The sequence below is a fragment of the Athene noctua genome, unplaced genomic scaffold (genome assembly GCF_965140245.1).
Source record: "Athene noctua unplaced genomic scaffold, bAthNoc1.hap1.1 HAP1_HAP1_scaffold_130, whole genome shotgun sequence".
NCBI classification, from domain to species: domain Eukaryota; kingdom Metazoa; phylum Chordata; class Aves; order Strigiformes; family Strigidae; genus Athene; species Athene noctua.
In genome coordinates this window covers 283,210-308,536 of record NW_027437606.1, presented here as the reverse complement: position 1 = coordinate 308,536, position 25,327 = coordinate 283,210, and the positions used below count along the sequence as shown (strand labels likewise).

At 42.7% G+C, this 25,327-nt stretch overlaps 1 protein-coding gene across 1 annotated transcript; it reads left to right on the top strand.

The window, feature by feature from the left end:
• The first annotated feature begins 6,064 nt into the window (after nt 1–6,064).
• LOC141955181 (zinc fingers and homeoboxes protein 1-like) lies at nt 6,065–16,372 on the top strand. The gene is made up of 6 exons (XM_074895145.1): nt 6,065–6,123; nt 8,028–8,262; nt 10,855–10,997; nt 11,787–12,305; nt 14,596–14,728; nt 16,346–16,372. Exons 1-6 carry the CDS (start codon nt 6,065–6,067, stop codon nt 16,370–16,372), a joined length of 1,116 nt encoding a protein of 371 aa, XP_074751246.1.
• The last annotated feature ends 8,955 nt before the right edge of the window (nt 16,373–25,327 follow it).

The following is a 25,327-nucleotide window of genomic DNA, read 5'->3' as shown; positions in this document are numbered from 1 at the left end:
GAGAGTTAACAGGTGTCGATCTCGTTTACAGAAATGATGGCGCTTTGCAATTTTCTATAATATATTGCAATATACTTAAATGTCCTGTTTGACATGTGAAATGAAATTAAGGTAATGCATTGTTATATATTTGAAGTATGAGGAAGACAATTCACTCACGACCAGCAAGGTTTTTAGAGGGTGTCCAGTGTGTCGCCCTCTGTGATCTGTCTGTTGTATGTGATGTTAAAGGAAGCAACAATACTGTCACTGTTTAGAATGAAGAGTTTCTTTTGAATGATGCAATAGTCTACAGTGTCTTTCCTTTGTAGTTGCCCAGTGTGGTGAAGGGGAAGCAATTCTTGAAAAAGTTCAAGATAACTGGTTGACTGTGAATGGGCCTAATCTTTTGTGAAACCAAGAAAATTTTTGGACACACACAGGACTTGAATACCAAAAGGATTGGAACTTAGTGTTGTGCCAAAGTTAAACTACTGTAGTTGGCAGAAGTTCCGCACTGTAAATTGAAGACTGATTAAAAGCTTGTAAAAAAAAAATAAAAAAAAAAAAAAAATAAAAAAAATCACATTTTAATACAGTACATTTTTATTCTGATACGTAATGGAAACATTCTGTTTTAGACCTTTTTTGAAGAGGCTTCAGTGACCACTAGATTTTGTCCTCTTATGTTTTGTTTGGCCTAATACTATATGTTCTAGTAAAATGGGCTTTATTGCCTGTGTTCTTTGATATGTGATTAAGCTTATAGCTTTGAGTGGCCGAACATTTTACAGAGTAAAAGTCCTTAGAAACAGTATAACATAACTGATATTTCCGTGTCTTATTTATCAGGCTCTGCACAAACTTAGAAAGTTGTGCTGGACTTGTACAACTCATATACGGGAACGCAGCGTACTTCTGGATATTACAAACCTAAGCCTTTGTGGCAGTATGGATCTTGTCTTTGGATTTATTTTTGTTAATTTCTTGAGGCAAAGAGACAAATAAATGCTGCTGTAAAATATTTGTAATATTTGCCATTATTGCTTTCTGTAGCAATTACTGCTTTTGCTTCAACAGATAAAGAAAATAAATCGGAGATAGAAAATTCCTGGTAAGAGAAAGGATCATGTGGGAACTTCTGAAAATAAACTTTGTACCAAAAATTTGAAAAAAGAAATAATGGAATAAATGTCTCTTTACTGAGTGCGTGTGGTTTTAAGAGGTGATGTGGAAACCAGGAACCATGTCTATATGAAAATGTCAGAAACCAGCTCTTCTCAAATGTCTTTTTTTCCTGTTTCACAAAACTGAATTTCACTGATTCCTCAGACGCATTGAATTTGGAGAACTGGCTTGGCTGAACAGCCAGCGTGAGGTCAGCTTCACGTGCAAGTCAGTACAGCTGCTTGTTGCTGAACTGTTCTGCTGTGTCAGCAGGCCAGGGACTTTCACGTGATTTTTCTCATTAAGGCAGATGCTCTTTATTGCATTTAAAAGAGTAGAGGCGAGTAGGAACCACTTCCCTGCTGAAGTCCCTGTCAGTTGGACATCATGCTTCATGGCTGCTTTTGACATTAACATGTGCCTTTTCCTCAGAGAAGAAGGGTCTGAGAGGAGCACTTTCTGCACCTCTCTGGTGAGCCTGACTTGCTGTCACCCACAGAAGCTCCCCACCAGTGGCAGTGCCGCCGTCTTGCATCAGCATGGCGCATCACACCTGTCTACTCAACTGCTGGGCTCCAGCTGGAGGGCTCAAGACCCAGTCTTCCCTTCAGGACCCGGCATTGTGCCTGCAGACCTATCCCTGCCTGAGAAAAAGGTATTTAAGGAGGTACAATCACTCCTGTGCTGTAGTTTGTCAGTCCTGAAAAATTACATCCCTAGCTGAAGCAGCGACCTGTGTGCAGGCCTGGAGATGAGTGCTAGTACCCAGCAGAGCTTGGTGTTTGGCCAAATGGTTTTACTCGATCTGGGGAAAAAAAGAAAAAAAAAAAAGGGGGGGGGGGCGGGGGGAGGGAGAAAGAATGCTTATTCAAGACTCCGTCAGCTAATGAGGGAGTTATGAAAAGCCCTGGATTATGCACACAGTCACCTTTTTTAAAACAGTTACCTTTTTTGTTTACAGTGTTGTCAGCAATTCCAAAATGCTGCAATTCAGTCGATATTTTCACAAGAGACCAGCTGGCTTTGTGCGTTGTTTCCCCTCTCCCAGCCCCCTCTTCCCAGCCCCTTCCATTTTCCATTTGTTTTCATAACAATACTGTCAGCTACTATTTTTAGAAATTTAAAATACCAAGCTACTTTGGGCTCTGCCTTATTTTTCTCTTTATGCCAAAAAGTCCCCTCTAGAATGATGTTAAACTGCTCCCTGTGGTCTTGGTGTTGCTTTGAAATGCTGATGGTGGTGGTCTTCAGTCTGTTGCATGGTGGTTTCTAACATCTTTGTTTTTTAAATGACTTGCTGCACTTCATATACTGCAAAATGAAACCTTTGAATATTGTGTTTCTACTGCTGTAATGTTGAATTATTAGCATTGTGACTAATTCCTCTCCCATGTGTGTTTCTTTACAGGCTCAGTGCTGAGCTGGTGCTCATTACCTTAAAATACTTATTTGGTAGAAGGAAGAAAAGGTAGAAAAGGAACGCAAGTGTGTGTCACACCTAGTTGATTTGTGTCTTTGGGTGAAAATAAAGGTCAGTGTTGGCAGTAATTCTCCTCTTCGTGATTTTCAGTTTTCCTAAATGAAAGCCAAATATAAAAAAATGTAATTGCAGTGAAGCCTGTCTTAAGTGACTAACGTGGAAGAGGGTCCACAAAATAGACTCTAATAATGACGTGTTCTGAACTGAAGGACATGGTACAAATAATATTGCAATAGTAACTGCTCTCAGTCTTGCAGTTTCTTTCCAGCAGCTGGCCAGAGCCCCCAGGTGAAGTCCAGCTGCAAGGATGTCTGTGCAAGCATGGCACCCAGCACCCACAGAGTGCAGAAGCAGAGGCCCACGGAAGCCCTGTGATGGAAGTGGCTCATTTGTCTTAGTGACAGCACGAAGTTAAAAACTGCATCACAGATGTATGTTTTGTGGTGTTCTTGGCTCTAAATTCAATTTCACTTGCAATGATTTGTGGAAGGGAGCAATTGTGGGCAAAGTCCATTTTTTATTTCTACATTTTGTTTGCATTTGCTCATTGAGTAGTTCTTTCCCTGTGCTTTGCCTCACGCTTTCTGTGGGACTGATACTTGTACAAGGCAAATATGAAGCCATAGAAGCTAAATTTAATAGCTGTTTCCACTGGTCCTTTCCAACAGTGCAAAAGCTGCATGGGAAATGAGGCACCGGAGAATCAACAAACAGTTTGGTTGTTTCCCTTGTGGAGGCAGCCTCCCCTGCCAGTCTCCATATGGAAAAGGAAAGCAGGAATGGAAAAGCCCACGAGTTGTGCAGGTCGCTCAAGGGCAGTCCTGAAGCCCTGCATATATTTCTTCAATGTAGCAATTTTTTTTCTAACTCTAGATTTGTTTCTCATTGTTCCTGCAAGACAGCAGTATTGCAGTAAGTCAGCTCAGTGTAATGCATGTTATTACAGCAGAGGTCTACAGCAGCCAAGGCTGCTTAAGTGGTGTCCTACAGGAGTTGCCACCTGCGTTACTTAGCCCTGCCCAGTCCTGAAAACCACAGTAGTAAAGTTTTAACCTAGAGAGGTAACAAATCCACTGTGGTTTCCACACCCTGGTTTCATCATGAGTAGCAATTAAGCAACAAGTGTAACTGTGGCCATGGGAAGTTAATGAATTTTCAGAAAAACTGATAAAACTGAAAAAAAGGGCATAGAAGAAGGTATACAAACTTCACTGTGCCTAACACCGAATCTGTTGGGGTTTTTTACAGTTAGAACAGTAGATTGAGGATACCACACTTTGCCATGACTTCTGCATCCAGCTTGTATCTTCAGACCATGAAGGTACAACCTTGGTGCTTGTACTACACGGCTGAGTGAAGAGGTTCAGACACATGATTCACATCAGTACTGGAAATGTGCAGGCTTGTGCAGGAAGATCTTTGCTTTAGGATTCTCCCTGGCATCTGATCACCTTCTTCCTGACTCTCCAGAAACCTTTTTTCCTATTCTGTTTTCAACAGCATTCTGGTCAAAACCGAGGGTGTATTCATTTTGTTCATCATTTGTCATGCTAGACAGAAAATAGTTGCAAAACCCATTAACAGCTGAACACATCTGTGTGTGGTGCACCCTCTTGGCAATAACAACTTTTCTGGGTTTTGTGAGGCCCGAGGGGGAAGGATTATGGCCTAGTTAAGATGGCTTGCCAGGGTTTTGAAAGGTTGCACTGTTTTAAGGTAGAGCAGGCAAATGAACCATCTTTTGGGGGTTATGTCTTCTCCTGACTGTCCTAAGGACCCCTAAAAAACTTCTGGCTTCTGCTAATAACAAACAATTCTTGCTCTTTGATTTCCATGATGCATGACCCTTCACCTCCCCACTCATTTTCGTTGCATCTTACTAGAACTGTGGGGTGACTTGATAACTTCTAAAGGAACCAGATTCCATGGTTCTGCTCTTCTGGAGAGATGAGAATGCAGAAGGACATTCCCTGCCTGTTGAACTCAGTGCCTGTTTGAAGCAGTGCTGCCTGGGATCACCTCTTCCTGCCCGGTTTCTTGCCTGATGCCCTTCTGCTCGGCCCCTGGCCTCTGTGCTCACATGTTAATACTGCCCTAGTTTCAACGTACTCTTCTCTTTCCACAGTGTGTGAGGGTGCCAGAGCACTTTTCCCCTTCAAGAGTAAGGACTCATTTTAGTTCCTGTATTTGCCTTTGCTCAGTCCTGTTTTACCTTCCTCGAGGACGGATCTAGGTTAGCAAATGTAGCTTCTTGCTCACATTTGGCTGAACTGGCTTCTCAGCTAGCTTGAGATGGATGTTCATTCTGATCTACCAGGACTTTCTTTAAAGATGTACTGAGTTTGAGACAAGTATTATTTTTCTGAAATTTGGGTCAGTAGCTCTGGCTCAGGGGGTCAGGCTTCTGTCACCCTCAGTATGACCACTTACTGTTCCAGGACGATTGCTCTTGAGCTCTGCAGTTGCATCTCATACCATCATAGTAAGATATGCTAGAGCTCATCTGAGCTCATCAGAACTTTAACTGCAGATTTGTTTGCAGTTTGTAGTAGTGGTAACCTCTGTATGGCCCTAGCCATGAAATGTTATTTGTATTACCCTCCCGAGTTGGTCATGGACAATATCTCCTTATGTGTGACACTATGCTAAGAGGATGAAAGATGGTCTCTGCTGTAAAGAGCTTGCAATCTAAATAAAAAGCAAGAGACAAGGACACAGTGAGACAATGTCAGAAAATAAAGAGCTGCTCCCCTCTTTTCATGTTTAGGGAGAAGCCTATGACTGTCAAGAAAACTAATCTTCCCTCAAGGTATGAATATTTCACAGTGTCTGGAAGAATCCACTTAAGATTCAGGAGCCGCCCATCCTTTGAGGAGTGCTCGCTGTGGGCCTTACTGCCCTCTTCACTGCAGGCAGCTCTCTTGCTTTGAGGAGGGAACTAGTCTCTCCTTTGCTTTCTTCCAAGAGCAGCTACTTTCCAGCATATTTTAATAAAGCTCTAAACCATGTGAGAGCTGCATGGTCGATGTGTGTGGATAGTGCCTACCAAGGTAGGGCCCTAGTTGCTGACCAAGGTTTCTTGTTTCTACTGTGTGCTTGATGGTCTCTGAAAACTTTGTGGTGTACATGCTCCTGGCACAAGAGTGGCTGGACTGTGGCGAGGACCCATGGAGGCTATCACAATACAGATAACATCAGTAATTAGAGAAGCACTGGGGGAGAATTCTTCCAAATTAATTTTGCCTCAGAGTAGACTGGAAAACGAGGAGAAGAAGGGCTGTCGGGATCTAGACAAGCTTCATCTGCCATGCTGTATTTTCTTTCCTTGGCCAAGAGGCTCAGGCAATAGAGCAGTGTGACAAATTCCTGCCTATCGCTTGAGTTGTCTTCACCACCCAGGCTGTGGGCTCTGGGCTCACCCTGACTGCAAGATGAAGCATGCTAGCCTGCCCCCAGTTACCGAGGTTGAAGCTGGGTCACAGCACCTCACCACCAGCGTAAGGAAGCATGCTCGTGTAAACAGCTACAGTAGCTTTGCTGATGCACGGGAACTTGTTCATCAACCACAACTTACTGGGGCCCGTTTGTTCTCTTGGTCTGATGTTCATGTGCAGAGCTGGTGGTTTAGGCTGATGGTGGAGTAATACCTTGGCTGCCTTTAGGAAGAGATTCATCTATGGCTTCTTTTATCCCTGAAGATGCCTACACAGCGCAGCTGCAGCCATGCAGGCTCTTGTAGGGCTCCTGTATCTCTGAGCCCCCTCAGAGCTGCCTCTTCCAGAGATTTCTCCTGTGTGAAGCCAGGGCTAACAGCACCGTAGCAAATCATGCTGTGCAGACTCAGGCAAACAGCTTTACTTAAGTACAGTGGGAATTTGTGTTCTGGCAGCTACATTGATGACTCGGGTCTTAGGGGAGAAATTGAGCAAATCTCCAGTGCTGACAAGGCACAGGAATTTCCTAAAGTTGCATTTTTTAATTTCTGTAATTAATACATGAGGAACCTTTTAAATGTCTGAGGGGAGGCAGGGGGAGAGCCAGGCAAGGGAGGAAGGAGGAAGAGAAGCAATTTTATGCCTGTGATTTATGACTGAAACCATGCAGTCAGCTGCTAGGCCCCCTGTGTGGTGCTCAGGAATCACTGCTCTCCTATCGCTGATTTACCAGACAAAGGCACTCTCTGTTGCAACACAGAGCCTCTGCAGACCACGCTGGTATCCTCAGAGGCCACGGCGGCTGAAACCCCCAGCCCGGGAGGACTCGGCAATCCAAGCTGGCAGCCAACCGGCTTCTCTGGGATTTGCCCCTGGGAGTGCCTTGCTCTTTGTGTTTTACTTTGAGCTGGGGCCACATTTCACTTTGATTACTCATGTTTCTTTTTTGTTTTTTCTTCTTTTTGATTTGTTCTTAATCGTCTTGCTGGATTTTCATGCTTTGCTCGTTAGACTGGTGTGTTGCAGCATGACTGGCAGTCCTGGAGGAGTGGGAAGGGAATAGGTGTGTCCAGTGTCCATGAGACATGCAAAAGAAGCCTCAATCCCCTTTTATTTTTTTGATCAAATCTACCTGCCAAAGTTGAGGTTCTACCCAGGGATTTATGCCAGCTGTTGCTACATCCAGTCATAAATATGGTGGCATGGAAAGATATTTTGGGCATGTATCCACTTAGAACAACAAAAACCCACATGTCTACTTAGAAAGGAAACCTTTAAAATTATGCATACAAGCAGTGCTTTGGCCTCAAAGACCGTTCTGGTATAGCCAGGTTCATTAGTCCATTTTGCAGGTTAAGGAAGTACAAGGATGACTTTTCAGCTCACCCTCTCCAAACCTGCGTGGTGATTAGATGGGACAAAATGGACCTTCCTGGGTGGATGGACTGGCAAGGTGGAAACAGCATTGCAGTACACTTAAAACACAGCACACTCTGTGCATGGTAGTATTGTGAGGCAGGGCAAACAGCTGAGGTAGCTACAACTTCACCTAGGTGCTGTTAATGAGGAATGGTGTGCCTGAAAATCTTTGTCTTGAAGAAGCTCTAGGATCAGTCTTCACTTAGTCATATCCCCTTTTGGGAAACCGTGTCTCAAAAACGCTGAGATTTCTCAAGTTTCCACCTTCTGCTTTGGAGCAGAAGTGAAATCAAATGGAAAAGTTACCAAAATACACTCCCACCCGCCCCCACGTAGGCACTGAGCCAAGATACTAACAGAACAACTCTGCAGTTATGCAATTAATTTATCAAAGCAGCTTGGTTTGACTATTTGTTACAAGATCTTACATTTCCATTACAGTGACTTGTGACCAAACTCCTTGCCAGAGCTGGGGAGGTGCGACAGCCCTGCTGCCTGTCCAGGGGTGCAAACCGCACCCGTTTACCGCCCCCTCCTAACACCGACAGGCAAACGCCAGAAACGGGGAGTCAGCCAGACGCTGCCCTGAGGCCGGGCCTTCCTCTGCTCTTGCTTCGCTCGGCGGGCTCGCCCCTGGAAGGCCAGCAGCACCCGGGCTGCCACCGCCGCCGTTTCCAGCCAGTGCCCCAGCCGGCTCTCCCCTCCAGCCCATGCAGCGGGGGAGAGCATGAGGCCTTCTCAGGGCGCCTGCCCCAGGCACACTACCGGCAGCAGGACTTTGAGGTATTTCCAGGGCTCTCACACGGCCTGGGGGTCTGAGCCGAGCCTGGGCCCTGGTGGGTGGAAGCTGTGGGGATAAACTGGGCTGAGCCTGTGGTCCCTGGTGCGCTGAGGAAACGTGTCTATTTATATAAAAGCCTCCCGGTAGAGCCGTGGCCTGGAGATGCTAGAGTGAGTGGCAGGGTTATATCCAGCTTGGTGGTTCCTCGTTTGTGCGGAAAGCATGACTGGCCCACGGGCAGGGGTGGTGACCTGGTGAAGAGCAGTCCTGCTGGCTGAGCTGCTGCCAGGCCACGATGGGTAACTGTTCTGGCAGGCTCCCCCAGCCAGATGTCATCTTTCCAGGAGTCAGTGTGAAGTCAATGTGAACTGGCCAGAAATGTTGTTCTGCACCCAGAGCTGATCCAGATCAGGCTTGCCCACCTGAGCAGTTCAGTGGTGAGCAGAGCTGGTGTTTGTGGCCGTGAAAGTCATAGTCAGCCAGAGGTGTGTGTGTGGATTTCTCTGCTCCTGGGGATAATACCATGTCCCACAAAGGCTGTCTCATCTCTTGTCAACCACCTGGCTGCTGCTCACCTTTTTCAGAGCTCCCCCTGCTGCCAGGTGAAAGCTGACCTTGGTTGTCAGGCTCGTGACAGTTGTCTTATGAGCCGCCTCATGAATTGCCCCACCTCTCTGTTGCTCTCTCTCTCTGGATGGCTGGTTGTGCCTTTGGGGTGCATTTACGTTTCTGTTTCTGCTCCTGCCTGATGTAGTCCTAGATCCTGTCCTCACTGCCTACTTTCTGAGCCTCATTCCTGATCATCCATGCTCTCCTGCCTTTATAGTCGTAGTTGCAGGATCCAGTCTTTTGTTACCTTGTTCCTGGTTGAAACCAGCCACTTCCGCCCTTGTTTCAGCTGTAATAGCTTCTTGTTCCAGGCTATATGGTTTGCATTACAGGCTCCCTGATTTCAAAGCCCTCAGGCCAGCTTCTAACTCCACTCCTTCTGCCTTGCCCACTGGATTTGTGGACCTTTTTGTATATCTCAGCTGGCACTGACTTCTGCTTTTTAATGTTATTCCAGTGCTACTGCTGCCTTGTCTATACACAACAGATGCTTGCCAGTCTCAGCTGAGACACCCTGAATGGATTCATAAAAGTGTGCTGAGAAGAAAGATGCCTCAGACGGAGGTCAGACATGGCTGCTGACCCTCAGGAAGAGCAGATTGCTTCTTGCTGTGTGCTGTGGTGCCCTCTCAGTGTAGAATGACACCCCTTCAGATCTCCTAGTGGAACAGACCATTGGTCCCTAACCCATTTCTGTCATGATGATCCATGTTAAAAATGTCTAGTCTTCAGTCCTATTGCTTAGCCTGGATCACTGTGACAGGACCAGAACCAGACTGCACATAAAATTACAGATTTGAGAGCACTGACCCTAGAAAGGGGGCTGGAAATGAATACATGGGGGTAGTAATCTCTTTGTTTGTTGTGAATACACTTTTATGTCAGCCTAGGCCACGTGATAAGAAATGCCAGGGACAGCAGTGATCTAAGCTGTGCCCATTTTTAAGATACAGGTGACTGTAGAATCTACTTGGAATTCGTAATGCCTGATTCTTGCCAGGTTATATCACTTTGTCCCGTAACAAGGCAAACAGGGGTGTCTTGCATTCCTTCTGTGATCCGTTTTGACCAGTGGCTGCTGCATTCTCTGGACAGAAGGGAGATGTCTCTTTTGGTCGAGAAGGAATGCAAGCTTAACACCAAGGAAGAAAAATATTTCAGCCATTTTGCTAGGAAGTATTTAGGGTATGTTGCCTGGAAGCTCTTTGTGTTAGAACCATTCAATTTTGCAAGGAATAATTAAATATTCATTGTGAGAGATTGGAGAATAAGCACTGCTCTTTAGTCTTCTGGTCTGAGCACTCACATGGAGGGGGAGGAACCAAGATCCCAGCCTTAGCTTCACTGAATACGTAATTTAATGTATTTAAATGTTAATTGGAGCCCCGTTGAATGCCCTGAGCATTAAGCTACAGAAGTATTGCTCATTCTTGTCTTTTTCCTTAACCCAATTAATATATAATTATTTTGTGCAAATTAGAACCACCCTACAGGAATGATAAAGATTCACCTTCCTTGCTGTATTCTCCGACTTGCTGATTATTCATGTGAGGTGAGGTACCTGCAGGTTCAAACCTTCCTGTGGACAATGATATGAATTTGAAACAAGGTCTTCCAAATTTAGGTTAAGTGCTCTGATCATTGAGTTGGTGGCTGGGGGAGGTACATCTTGCGTTGCAGATGATCCCTTCTGGATCAGTCCTGGTGAGGGAGAGGTGGACTGATGTGTAGTAAATCCTGCCAGGGCTTAAGCACGAGTTAGGATTGAGGTTGCTCATCACTGTCTAGATTTGACTGTGTAGTACCAGGGCCCTCGTCTGTTGCTGGCATAGGTGATAGCTGAGTCTGGAGAAATGAGAATGTGGACTTCAGCTCCTGAATTCCCTTTGTGACTGTAGTCATAACCAAAGCGTACTGTCAGGCTTGCCTTTAAATGAAAATCTCTTACTGTTTCGTTTGGCTTTTCTTTTTGTCGACACTACTAGAAAGCCCTGTGTGAATATTCAAACTGCTTACTACTCTTACCTCCCAGTAACATTGCAATGAGACAAGATGTCCAAGAGGGCCAGGCTCGGTGTTTATGTCGCTTAGGAAGGCATAAGGAGGCTCTGGATATTGCAGAAAAAATGGTAAATAATGCAATCGTTCTTTTAGATTTTGAATATTAAAATATTGCCAGTAGTTCCTTTATATGGACTATTTTCTGGAAAAATAATCTTCATGTGTACAATCCTTCAGGATGTTCAGTGCTCAGAGTATTTGGTAAACAGAGGGTAACTGTCACTGCAGATATAATCACTCTTTATAAATCAGAACACCCTGTACCACAATGAGCTCCCTGTGCAGGGAGGCTGCTAGTCCTGGAAGGGACTAAATATCATGCCCTGCCAGGCAGAATTAATGTAATGTAATAGGAAGTATAAGAAAGGGGATAAATGAATGCTTAAATCTTTGCACTATAAAAGGACGGCTCAAAACTCCCTTTTATTTCCATATACTCGCTGCCAAGCTGCCACCAAGAAGAGTATCTCACCACAAATTGAGTTTTTCCCATAAAGGAAAAAGTCCAGAGGCTCTAGAGTCTGCTAGAGTTTTACTGCTGCTGTTTATTTTACATAAAAGGTGTTTACGCTACAAAGAAGGGCAGCTGTATAAAACTCTGAAAGCATATAAACAAATGACAGCATTTGAGCCTCCTTGCCTTTCAGACTGGGACAGGGCAGCTGAAGGGAATGCTGTCAGCTTCATCGTGCATGATCTCTATCATGTATCGTTTAAAATTAAGAGCGCAGTTTTGTACAATTGAAAAATTACCTCTAGTGATATATGTGTGTCATTATTAAGGGAGACATTTTCTTAGGCTCTGAATGATGATTCTGTTCCACTCCTGGTTTTAATCTATTATCTTTTGTTTCTGGAGAAGCAGTGCTACTAACACAGATCACTTAACAATGGTTCTCAACCTGCAGTTTTCCATTTACCAGGGTCTGGAAAATGTAGAAAAAAAGATCACATGCCTGCAGCAACTGATCTGCTTACATCCTTTCAACCCTTGGTACTGGAAGTTACTTGCTGAAGTTTATATGAGCCTTTTACAGAGCTTGTCTTCATCAGTCATTCCAGAAACAAATATAAATCAGTCTGAAGAGGTTATTGTAAGGGGTGGTAGTTTCAAAACATCGACTGGAAGAGAGATTAATTTGCAGCCTCACAGATCAGACAGCCAGAAAGAAGACGCTTGGTCCGGCCTTGCTACAGAAACCAAGAGTGAGAATGCAGTGACTTGTAGCAGCAGCCAGGCTGTAAAAGAATTCCTCTGCGCTTCAGAAGAACTGGAAAGGATGGACGAAGGGGAACACACAGCCTCTGAGTCCTGGGAGCAGAACATGTCGAAGAAAGTTGGGATAAAGGCATGTGCCTCATTTATTAGAGCAAGGTAACTAAATGTATTCTTAGAATAATGTTAACTTTGCCCAATCGAGAACAATTTAAAGCATATTTTTCCCAGCCTTAATATAATATAATAAATAAAAATATTTATTTTCAGTTTACATTTTCAATTAAATGTTTGTTTTGGCATTGGCAATGCTAACTTAGAAGCACTCTGCTCTTGCTTCAGATCTTAAAAAACCAAATCCACAGCATGGTAGCTGTGAACAACCTCAATCTGAGTGAAAAGAGTAAACCAGCGTCATACACTGTTGAGAAGTAAAGCGTTTTTTAATGGCCTTATTATATTAATCTTTTCAAGTAATTATATACAAAAGGGCTTGTTCTTCAACAAATGCTTCTGTTAGAGCATGGCTGTTTCCTGGTTTGGTATTAAAGATGCAGCAGCAGAAGTGCCCCAAAGGGAAGGCTAGCCAGTCCTCCTTCTGCGAGTGCCACCTGTCTTATTTGCTTGAAGCCTCATGCTTGAGCAAAAATATATTTTGTAATAATACCCCAATCTGCATAATGGATGAGGTTGAAAAATGAACTCTGTGACAGCTGATTGACAGGCCTGCATTAAAATGCTCTTTCCTTTTCTTCCCTCTGTTGCTAAAACTCTTGCACACAACAAAAATCCCCAAAGCGTAATCTGTCAAAGAGATAATTAGGAACTGGTTTTGTTAAAATAGTCTTGGATTTTTTCCCCCCCTCTTGCCTCTCAGTAATGTATGAGTCACTGAGAGTATTTAAAGCCATTTTATGAACTTCCACAAATGTTGACAGCGAACACCTGTTAGGGCAAGATTTAAGAAATGTAAAAAAAGATATAGTAGCTTCTAATTGTACTCAGGCTAAGAGATGGTGACTGTAATTGCTACTTGGGAGAAGTTAATAAATGTAGTACTGATATTTAATATTAAAGCTACATTCATATTAAAATAATCTGTGTTGCTTGTTTTGGTGTGTATAGTTCAGCATTGAGACAATTAAAAATTGTGGTATTTGCTTGCTTGGCTGCACAGTTTCACAAAATGTTATTGTGGTTTATATTTGCAGATACACTTGTCCAGGGTAAACTTGTCCCCTGCTCAGGGCTTATGCATTAAATAGGTTGTCTAATATTTTCAGGTCTGTTGGATTTTAAGTGCATGTTGCATAAACAGGTACAAGGTAAATTGCACCTGGAAAGGGGATGTTGGTATTGCTTTTTGTAGGAAATAAGGTTCTGTGTTAAAACATCATGAGCTCTTCTAGTTTTGTCAACCAAAAAAAAAAAAAAAAAAAAAAAAAAATTGGATAAATTGTTTTGTTTAATTTTTATTCTTTTTTTTACATTATGTTGATGCAAATTTTGAAACAAAAATGCTTTACAAATTAAAAATACTTTCTGTTTTTACTTTGAATTTCCCAGTCAAAACTTTATTGAAATTACAAATGGTTTACTGGCTCAGACTTATAAATTTTGATGTTTATAATGCTCAACTTTAATCTAAGATTTTCTCTTCATAAAAATACACTCCGTTATTGTAACACCTGCTTTGTTTAACCTTGGTAAATGTGATACAATTTGTTGTCCTATATGCATAAAGCTTGAGTTAAACATAGTTTCAGTCATGATACTGCTAAGTTCTAGTAGTCTCTTGGTTGAATATAGTTAGATATTTCCTCTGCTGACGTGTTTTACAGTCCTTGTGTGAGGATGACTCTGGAAACTGCCACTGCGCTCTCTGGTCGAGCAGTTGGTGATGGGGTCCCTCAGTGACACAAACCCACATTGTGAGCACAATGTCTAACCTTCACCAAATCATGGTGGTGACTTCTGGGGCACTGCCTTGAATATAAAACGGTGGTGAAAGCTGTTAGAAAATATTCCAGGGTTGGCCTATGTGGGGAGAATGAGATTTGTCTAAACCCCCAAAATTTCTAGCTTTTCAGGTTACAAAGTCAATCACTGCCATAGGCAAAAATGCACTGCTGTCTTGTTAGGCCTTAATAAGGATGTGGGACTCCTGATGTACTACAGTTAATGCTAGCAGATCCAAGCTTCACTTTGAAATTGTGTGATGGATGCATGGAGAGAAAAATGTTTGCACTTCTCAGTACTTCTGTGGTAGCAGGGGTATACCATACCCATAGTAGATTGATATGGATGTATTCACTTCTTTGCAGGTTTTGCAGTTAGCAAAAGTCAGGAAGAAGAGCCGTTCTTAAGTATTGTATTTTGGTTGGTTTTAGGTTTGCTGACTTGCTCTTTTGCCAGCTGTGCCTTTTTTGAACTGCCTTTTTTGTTTCAGGCTTTTACTTCAGCTTACTCGGTTACAGCAGTCATCCTTTGCGTTAGAAAATAACATAGAAGGTCAAAAAGAAATTGATGACAAAGTGGCACGACTTGGTTTCGGTGAAAACTCCTTGCTGTTGATGATCAAGGTAAGGGGATGTTTCACAGTGTGCAAGTTCTCAGCTACACGTAGGCTGGTTGAGGTACCTGAGCCAGTTCAGGCACAAAGTGTCTGTAAGCATGACACTCCCCTCAGGTAATTAACTGTGCCAGGAAACATGGTAAATTAGCTGGGACCAGTTGTCCTGGTAGTGCATTATCTGGAACTGACAGTGATAGCTATATAGCTTTTGGGAATGTTCAGGGTTGTTAAGTTTCTCACTGGATGTGTACTTGCAGATGCATCATCACTGTGAGTTTCTTGGGATGCAGATTTTATCTCAGGAATTTTAGATACCACAGAGTGAATCACAAGTATGAAATGGAAGTGGAGATTACTTTGATGACCACAGCAGTATTAAACACTTCCAGAAAAAGTATTAAACATTTTCAGAAGATGACAGAGACATCCTTTTACATTATTTCTTTGTCCTGTTTGATGTACTGGATTCTATTTTTAAAGAAATACAAAGGGGGAGAGTAACATTGCATGACTTTATTCATAGAGATTAAACATTTTTAGTGCCATTTATAGAATTTCTGACTTTTATTTTAAGGAATAAAAGGAAGCTAGTGAGATTCTAACTTCGCTGTCAGTCTTACAGCTTTAAGTTAGTGAGCACCAAGCCGTTGCCAGGGTGGCGGTAAGTCCTGTGGGATTTCACCGTAAGAGGGCAGCAGCATGTAGACTATCTCAGGTTTTGGGAAGCTTGGAAAAGAAACTTGTTTCCTTGCTTCCCTTGACACCTCCAGGAGGAGATGAGTGTTGGTGCCTTTGCAAGGTGAGCACTGAATGCAGAGCATTGGTGTTGAGAGATCCGCTGGCGCTCAGAGAGTAAAAGTCTCCCTGCACAAGCGTAGCCAGAAGCTGGGCGGGGTTGTGCAGCTCTGTAGCTTGGGCACTCAGTTCTCGGTGGTTACAGCAGAGTGCAACAGGCAGACAACTTGATCGTGACTTGGAAACTTCTGCATGGCATGTGGTTCATGTGTCAAGGGCTTTTCTTGTAAAAATCTGTTATCAATGTCATATTTGTTGTTTTCTCTGCAAGTTATTTTCTTGTTTCTCATCTTTCTGACTGAACAAGATCAGCAGGCATAAAAAAAAAGTGTATCTTCAGTTGCTTTGGTTTCCTGTGGATAAATGCTGTCCTCTCGAAGGAAATCTTTTATTGTTCCTCTGAAGGCAGTTATAAATGGAACAGAAATAGGAGAAAAACTCTACTAACTAGTTTTTAATCCCAGGACATGCATGTTCAAACTTGATTGCTCCTCAGAACCAATTTTGAAATAACAGGCTTTGGTTTTTTTCATTAAAAGACAAGTTTATATGAAAGACTTTGCTGCAATAATTTTTTAAAAGGATATCAAGTTATCCACAAGAAAAGCATGGCAGAGAGGAGCTTTAGCTTTGGAAGCTGATTTTCCACCCCCCCCGCCAAGAACTACTTCTTGGTGTAGAAGCAGTCCGAGGCTCGCCTGCCATTAGTTGTAACACTATCAAGACAGGAGAATTGAAAGAACAAACTTGCCTAAATGAGGCAGAATTTCCTTCTCAGCTCAACAGATGTGTTTCAGATAAAAGTGTTCTTATTTCCTTCTTTTCCTAGGAATTTTCCTCTGGCAAAATTGTATGATTCAAGGGACACTGTTTAAGATCAATGCGAAAAAAACATGTTGCCCTGTTCAGACTCTAGCTTTGATGAAAGCATGGAAATATTAAGTGAAAATGTCAGTCGAAGACACTTGATGAGGTATTGTATTTTGAGATGTCCAATCTCTGTTCATTTTATAGAATGAAGAGGAAAAGTGAAAGCATGCACAATGAGTCACATCATGATAAATCTACAGCTAAAAATCTGTGGGTGTATATGATTATGTTAATGTCAGTGCCAGTATCTTAGAACTAGAATCACTCTTCTTAGGAAATGTCTTTTGCTTGTATAAAAACCATGCCTCTTTCCCCAAATCCCTTGAGACTTCTCGTCCACTTTGGTTTGGTTTTGGAGATTATTTGCCCGACCCTGAGACTTAAAGATTTGCAGGTTTAGGGAACGTCCATCCCTATAAAACTCTTTGCACATGATAGACAGCAGACTTGGGGTCTGAATCCGTATGGTCCACAGGCTTTTATTTGCATGATGTGGAGCACTGGATTATAAACCTGAAGTTCCCTAGTCTTGAGGGGGGAACCATACAATGCGGTACGATACGATACAATACTTCTATACAATAATTCTAATCCAGTAATTCTTCTCTCCTCTGCCCTCTTTATTAATGTAGAGAGTTGGCAAAGCCGAACTCAGACCAAAAAAATGAAGACTATAAAGAAGGTAAGTAGTTGTAATTCCTTAGGATTCCTTTTTAGTCTGGTTTCTGAGAAGCATTGCATTTGGTCACTCTATTTAACTTGCCCCCAAAATCTTCTGAACACATCAGCCAGAATCGGCTGAAGTTGTGAGTATTGATATCTCCAAGATAGTGAATTTCCTATGAGTTTTGTGAAGAGAGGTAAGTGCAAATAGGAGGATGTGCTGTTAATTCCTTTCAGGCTGTGGGAGAGCACAGTGTGAATTCCAGCCTGTTCTTAGGCACTGGAGAATCTGTTCCTTAGCCTGGGTTTCTTGGTGACATAGATTTTTCTGGAGTTTGCAGGACACCAAGTAATGGAAAATCTGTCTTGCAGCTAGGAGGGAATGTTGCAGTATTGTCGTGGTTCAGCTAGGATAGGGTTAAGTTTTCTCCCAAGCAGGGGGAAGGGATCTCTAGCCGGGTTATTCACACCATGCTGATGTCAGGTCCGTCATGGCAGTGCGGGAAGCTTTCCTTTGTGGCTTTGGTGGCAGAAAGCACGCATGGCGGGCTGGCTGTATCCTTGCGGTATTTCTCTGTATATCTTTTGTCTCGTTTACTGTCATTACTGTTTGTTGTTGTTACTATCGCTACTGTTGTTGTTCAGATTGTTTTATTACACTGTTGTATTAAACTTCTTATTTTAACCCGGGGTTTGTGCCCTACTTGTGTCTGGGGGTGGGGGAGGGACAACGGCAACGTGGTCTCCGGTCCCAGCAGGGCCTAAACCAACACAAGTATTATCATAGAACAGTTTGGTTGGAAGGGACCTTAAAGATAGATCATCTAGTTCCAACCCCTTGCCATGGGCAGGGACACCTTCCACTAGACCAGGTTGCCCAAAGCCCCATCCAACCTTCCAGGGAGGGGACAGCCACAGCTTCTCTGGGCAACCTGTGCCAGTGCCTCACCACCCTCACAGGAAAGAACTTCTTCCTTATCTCTAATCTGAATCTACCCTCTTTTTTGAAGAGTTTAAAACCGTCACCCCTCGTCCTGTCCCTACACTCCCTGATATCGAGTCCCTCCCCAGCTTTCCTTTAAGTACTGGAAGGCTGCTATAAGGTCTCCCCAGAGCCTTCTCTTCTCCAGGCTGAACACCCCCAACTCTCTCATCCTGTCCTTGTAAGGGAGGTGCTCCAGCCCCCCGGTCATCTTCTGGGCCCTCCTCTGGACCCACTCAAGCATGTCCTTCTTATGCTGCCAGAGCTGGACACAGCACTGCAGGTGGGGTCTGACGAGAGTGGAATAGAGGGGGAGAATTGCCTCCCTTAGCCTGCTGGCCACACTGCTCTTGATGCAGCCAAGGATACAGTTGGTTTTCTTGGCTGCAGATATACATTGCAGTGTCATACTGAGATGCTTCTCACCAACACCCCCAAGCCCTTCTCCACAGGGCTGCTCTCGTTCCACTCATTGCCCAGCCTGTACTTGTGCTTGGGATTCCCCCTACACTTGTGCAGAACCTTGCACTGGGCCTGACAGAAGTTCGTGAGGTTTGCACAGGCCCACCTGTCCAGCCTGTCCAGGTCCCTCTGCATGGCACATCCCTTCCCTCCAGCGAGTCGACTGCACCACCCAGCTTGGCATCATCAGCAGACTTGCTGATGGTGCACTCAGTCCCCCTGTCCATCTCTCCAGCAAACAGATTATTATATATTGCAATATTTTATGATATTGTAATACACTATAATATTGATTTCATTGTAGTGTTGTAATCTTTATTGTTTGTTTATACTATTGAATTAATTATTATAACATGCAAGTTAGAAAATAATTCAGTCAGGAGACGCACAAACCCACTGATGTCAGGAAGGTGTCCCTCGAGCTCAGCGATTCATCTTGGAACTGAATTGCCGTGCTGAGAGCACAGGAAGGCTCAGTGCTCCTAGGCTGTTTGCTGGCAGCTGGGAAAATCCGTTAGCTCCAGGCAGTGTCCTGCTAGCCTTGGGCTGTATGCGGGAAGGGACCTGAAATGCACTTTGTCTGTAGTAATTCAAGTTCTACCTGTGCAATGTACATTGTTATTTAATGAGCTCTGCCTTAGTGTTATTGTTGCTGATGATGAGAGGGAAGCATAGCTGTGTTTATACTGACTATCTCACTGATCTCTCCACTGTTTTAATTATAGTACAAGTAACAAACCCATGGCAAGTGATGGTGTGTGGTAAGTACTGGGCAGATCTTTCTTTGCAAGCAAGCAAGGGTTTGAGTTCTTTGGTATTTGTCTTGAGGAATTTCTTACCTTCTAGAGATTTTGTGTGATGATGGAGAAAATTAAAGTGATGCATGTTTAAACAGTGTACTAAAACCACGCATCTTAATGAGAGACTTCCCACGTAAACAATTTTTTAAAAAAACAATTAGATACAATTTTACATGGATGGAGCAAAAACACTTGATATGGAGTTATATTCGGGAAGAAGTAACTGCATGGAACAAAAGTTGTGTGTTTGTTTTCATCAGAGTGTCTTTTCAGTCTATTAAAAACTTGAGATACAGGTCGTGCTTTTAAGTAGGTAGTTTAAAGAGAAGTAATTTAAGCTGAATGCTGTGGTCACAACAATAACTTCCAATTCAGTATTTGAAGAAAAAACCCCAGTGCACTGCATATTTTCTTTACATTTTATTAGAGCAATGGTGAAATAAAGGGGAATAACGTATTTTCTGCCTCACAACATTTTATATACGAATGCATTTTAGTCACCAGAACATTGAAGATGAGAGCTGAAGCAAAAGCTGCAGGACAAGTCCATGAAGAAAATGAGGCTTTGGAAGTCTGCCGAAGCTGCAGACTTCGACAGAGTCATTACACCGCTACAAATCAGTCTGTTTTGTTTGACAAACTTATAACAAAGTAAGTGGGCTTTTTTTTCACCATCTTGCAAAAGTACTAAAATGAGCCTTATTAGCAAGCCTTTGTGCTATGGCATAATACTGGCTAGGGACTTTCTCCTTTGGACAGCAGAAAAAGGTGCTACTCGTGGCAGCCAGAGCTAGATGTATTCAGTGGTTAGGCTGAGACATGTCCACGTGCCCCTATGTAAACATTCCGTGCTACCATAGTTACCAGGCTAGTAGGTTCCACCACGTTCCGTAACTTGGAACTTTCTGGATCTTTCTAAGACCTGGTAGTGTTCAGCTGCTGTGGACCAGGTAGGGTCTGCTCCTCCTCCTCCTCCTATGCCCCTATGTCCTGTAATTGTTAATATACGGATTTATATAAGGTGGGAGCCTTTTTACTTCACAGCCAATCTGTTTAACCGATTTTTGGGGGAATACGTGCTTGTGGCTGTTTTAGACTTCCAGACATGCAAGTGTGTGGGGGAGGCTGTCTTTGGAAGGTGCTTCATTTGTAAAGACTCTGGGCACAGTTTACGTTTAAATTACGTTTAATTTTACGTTTAAAATCCCAGTCTGTTTTGGGATTGCCAGGTGCAGAGACCTCTTCACAGTAGAGCATCTCTTATGTGTGGACTGGGTGGATTTGCATGTTGTCTTGTGAACCCAAATGATCACTTTATGTTGTGATTTTTGGTAGCTTTAACTTGCCCTCTGAATCAATTTTCTTAGCATCCAAAGTGCCTTCTTAAATTTTAATTAACTTTTCTTCCATGCTTAATGAATATTTTTATAATGCTTGGTTAAGTTAAGCTACTGAGCAAAGTTTTATACAGCAAGGGAAGTAGTCCTAGTGTTTCTGCTTGTCTGTCAATGTCTTAATTCTCTTTGTGAAGCCCAGATGGACATTGTTTTCTGAAAGGTTTGTCAAGTGTAACAGCAGCAGCATGTTTTTTCCAGCATATATCGTCACGGAAAATCAACTTGAACCTTAAACTACGGTTAAGAGAAGAATAAGTAACCTGTTGTCTGAGGAAGGCTGTGAACTAAAAATGACAATGCTATCATGCAGAACAACTTAAGTGTTATTAAAAACTGCCATAATTTTTTTCTGATGCTATCACCTTCAAAGTTCTTTTTTTCCTACTAAGCCAGACTTTTTTTCAAACTGTTTAGCTAGAGAAAATAAACCTGAAAAGAGTATATGTTTGCAAGTCCTCAAAGCTTGTTCTTAAATCTCTCTATGCTCTTGCATGTCAACTTTTTATCTTAGTACTGCAGAAGCAGTCTTGAAAAAAATGGAGAAGATACGTAGACAGCAAGTGATGGAAGACTGTGAGATGTTCCGCAACACAAAAGTAAGATATTAATTTAATTTACTATTTTTGTATCAGCAGTGTATTTCACATAGGGAAACTAGTTGTAATTTTAATTTAGCTGAAATAACTTCTTCCAAAGAGTAGTGTAGTCTAAAACAACATTTGTTTTTGCTCTGTAATTATAGTATAATATCTTTCTCTTATAGTTATGCTACAGATATGCTCTAAGGGTGGAGGGAATATCTTCTTCAGAAGCCATGAGGTGGCAGTGAGATGCTGAAATCCATGTCTTCTACTACACTTTCTGAATTACCTTACGAATTTTGAATAGACACTGTTACAAACAGCTGTTTTAGGTCTTGGCTTTTCACTTCAAATCTTACTGAAAAATTAATTCATTGATGTTTGCTTCAGCTATGTTTGTTCTTGTGCCAGACTTGCCTGGGAGCTGAAGTACTCCTCTGTCCCTAGAGGAACTTCTGTTAAAATTATACACAGCAATCATATTTTCTATGTCTTATTTTTGCTCTGTTAAATTAAGTTCTTGCTGTCCTTTTGAATGACAGGCACTTCATTTCTTAAACATATTCATAGCCTACTTTTGTACTGTTTTATTTAGATCTGAAATCCTTTTTTTTTTTTTTTTTTTTCCTAATGAAACCATAATTGTCCCTAGTACTTTGTATATCATCTCTGAAATGCCTGTATGATTTTTTTTTGTCTGCTGGGAGATGCTTTTTCTTGTGTTCTGCCACACTCTTGGATTATTAATCTGTGACTGATTGATACACTTTGGTTTTGTATCTGGAGAAGTATTTAACTATCACGTGTCCTAAGTCCTATTTCAGAGCAGAAATTCTTGTCCTGAAATCGTGAGTGCCAGAATGATGTTCCTATTCTCTCTTCTTGTACTTAAATTTCATCTTTTGTGTATATGGAGTACCTCGATAGTGTTAATATAGAGGCTCCAAATATGCCCGTGTTAGGTTTTCTGCATATTTGTGACTGATCTTTCTTGTTTCTTTTAATTAGGGAAATCTTGATATTTACTCCCAAGGAGAGGAAGAAATCCGAACAGGTGGCAAAGAAATAGATGATAAGCCAAATGACATTGTAGGTTAGTTCTGTTTTAGATTTTCTTTACTGTGCTCTAGCCAAAAGCCTTGTCTTAAACAATTGAGATGAGCTGAACTACTGGGTGTTTGTTACCTCTTGAAACATTCTGTATTGTTGTTGACATTACGAGCCATAGTCATGGACTCTAGGGCTGTAGCGTAGTGTTCTCAGATCAGGTATTCAGAGAAAAAAAAAAAAAAAAAAAAAAGAAAAAAATCATTGCTTTTGCAAAATGCTTGCAAGATAAAAGGCAAGAGATGGCTGTGGACAGGTGGGAATACAAAGAACTGAACGGTGTTGCTCCGAATGAGAAAGAACGATCTTGCTACAGCACAAGCACGACAGTTTTCATGGTTTTGAACAGCACAGCGAGAGCATTTTGTGGAAGTCAGGTGGGCTGCCAGATGTGTATGGAAAGCTCCTCCCAAGTGTGAAGATCAGCAGGGGAGAAGATAGACGTGTTCCTTTTTGTGTTTATCAGTAGTCAGTGGAAGCTGCTGTCTGGGCAGTTAGTTAGGAGCTGTCATCCTGGTACTCATGGAAATACCATGAGGAATAAGGTTAAATTGTAAAAGGCCATCTTAACTTTATGTTTGAAGTGAGGAGGGGAAGACTTTAAGGTTTTAAGGAGAGTGATAGTTGTGATGAAGGCAGTCAGTGCAATGGCCCTTGCAGGAGTTTTCTGGGTGGAAAAGGAGGGGGTGAGACTGTACTTAAGAACAGAAGAGAATGTGGCAGTAGTTGAGCCCGTCAGTGTTAGATTTTGTGATAGATCTCTGCACACCCACAAGGGAGCTCAGAGGGACAGTGGCAGGAGGGAGAGTCCAAATAATACCCTGCTGGGCTACTGCCAGGGCCATCCCAGGGCCATCAGCCCATCCAAGTCCTATATGCACGAGCCCAGAGGAGCACAGGGGTGCACAGTGAGAGGCAGGGACCCAAATCAAGAAGGAGCAGCTCCCTTGTCTGGGCCCCTCTTGGGGCTGTCCCAGCAGAGCCATCAGCCCCAGTGTGCAGGTGTGAAACCCATCTGGATGAGTCGTTGGGAGCAGCTCTCCAAATGACATTTTGGCCTAAGGGATTACTGCCTAGAGGTGGGACATATTGTAGGATGCAGGGGAAGAGCAGTTTGCACAGGACTTATTATGGGATCTTTAGGGCAGGAACCAAAGGCAGAACAAGGGAGGGGTTGGGATAATTTCAGGAGGAACAAGAGTGGGAAAGTAGAGGGGCAAGAGGATAAAAAGGGCTGGTGACATGTCAACAGTTTGCTGGTCAGCACACTTGACTGATGGTGCCCTGCACCTGATCACCTCTCTGACCATCAGAACTTGAATAAGAGATGATTTGTGCAATAACCAGTGAGGGCAGTATCTTGTACATGTTACACAGACTGTGTGAGACCTGGCGATAGAACCTTACACTGGCAATAGAACCTTACAGAAAGGTTCAAGGTAAATGTCCAGGTGTCATTGAGCCCTGGGGTGATCTTGTTCCTAATCACGAACAGGCCTGAGAACAGTCCGTGGCCTGTCGTTAGGCCTATGATTAGATCTGACCTAGCCTGTGGCTCCCGATCAGACCTTCATGTAGAGCAGTGAGAGAACACTTGGAGCCATAGGAGTGGTCTGGTGAGAGGCTGACCTAAAGAAACCAAGGTAGGACAAGGCACGAACAAAAAGAAACATTAGGTATGCCAAGGCCGTTTGACTGGAGAGGGAGAAGGACAGGGGACTCATCATTTGGAGATTAGGAGTTAGGAGAATATCAACTCACGACTTTAGTAAGAGCAGCTTTAATAGAAGGCATGGGCATTCTAGAGGGAGGAACCGTATGGCTTGGTTCAGGTGTGTGGATCTCAGGCAGTTGGGCAGGAAAGACTTGTCCTTGTAGGTAGTATGTGGAATGGGAAGTAAGAGTGAGGCAATTAGTTTGGGATCAAAGTGCAAACTCTGGAATTTTAATTTAGGAAAAATCTAAAATGTAATTCTATAAGGAAAAGCATGCCAGGAAGGAGTGGGGCAAATATTTCAGTGCTGGTGTAAAGAAGATGAGTGGAGCAAGGGGAAGGACTAGAGAAGCAGAAAAACAGAGAAATTCATGCCTTTAAGAGGAGTATTGGAGTATCAGTGGCTGGGAATGGTAGTGATACCAAAACATTTTTTCAGTTTTCCATGTGCTGTCTATATATCTTGTGTATTACCTTGCATTCAGAAAGCAGTGCAACCTTTTGGGAAGAAAAAAAAAGGGTAGTTCTTTCCAAGGAATGAAATTCACTTACCTGTAGCGAGCGGGTAGGTAAACAGAGTGTGTCCATTCCTCACATGGTGTACAGCTATGAATGTGAGAGGTTGTTATGAATGTTAAGAACCTGCTAGATAATGATACTGCTTTTTTGCACTCTTACCATCTTTCATGAAAAAAACTTTGTTACTTTCCAGAAGCTAGTGGCATGAACTGTATGCCTTCAACATTGTTTTCTGATTGGGGAAATTCAAACCATTGTCCATTGCCCATTGTTGCTCATGTAATCTGTGGCAGAGGCAGCATTTGGAGCTAGATTACAACATGCTTACTCTTACCACTGTAGAGTATTAAAAACATTTCCTTGAAACACTTTCTCAAAAGAACAAGACTTTCTGAAATAGTGGTTTTCATAGGAGCTGCATCTTAGCTAATTGAGATGACAGAACTGTTGGTGTTAAGACTGATTAGAAGTCACCCAGCCATTGGTGCAAGGGCAAAACAATATCTGTTTTCATGCTCCTCTGTGTTTTCTGATTTCTGGCACGTGTTTTGCATAAACTGGCCTTAAGGTGTTGCAGGTTTTCAGATCTATTGTGTCCTTAACATTAACATAATAGTAGAACCTGTTAGGCATCTGTGTAGTGCATTTTTTAATCTAATTTGCAACAGTACTTAAAACCCATTTAATGTTCTGTCAATCAATGTACAGTAGTTTTA

What these genes read in the sequence shown, in the direction of transcription:
- LOC141955181 (XM_074895145.1), top strand. Translation starts at nt 6,065, where the DNA reads ATGCTAGCCTGCCCCCAGTTACCGAGGTTGAAGCTGGGTCACAGCACC. An exon ending in CACAGCACCTCACCACCAGC is followed by an intron (nt 6,124 to 8,027) that starts GTAAGGAAGCAT and finishes TAACACCGACAG; the next exon opens with GCAAACGCCAGAAACGGGGA. An exon ending in GCCTCATTTATTAGAGCAAG is followed by an intron (nt 12,306 to 14,595) that starts GTAACTAAATGT and finishes TTTTTGTTTCAG; the next exon opens with GCTTTTACTTCAGCTTACTC.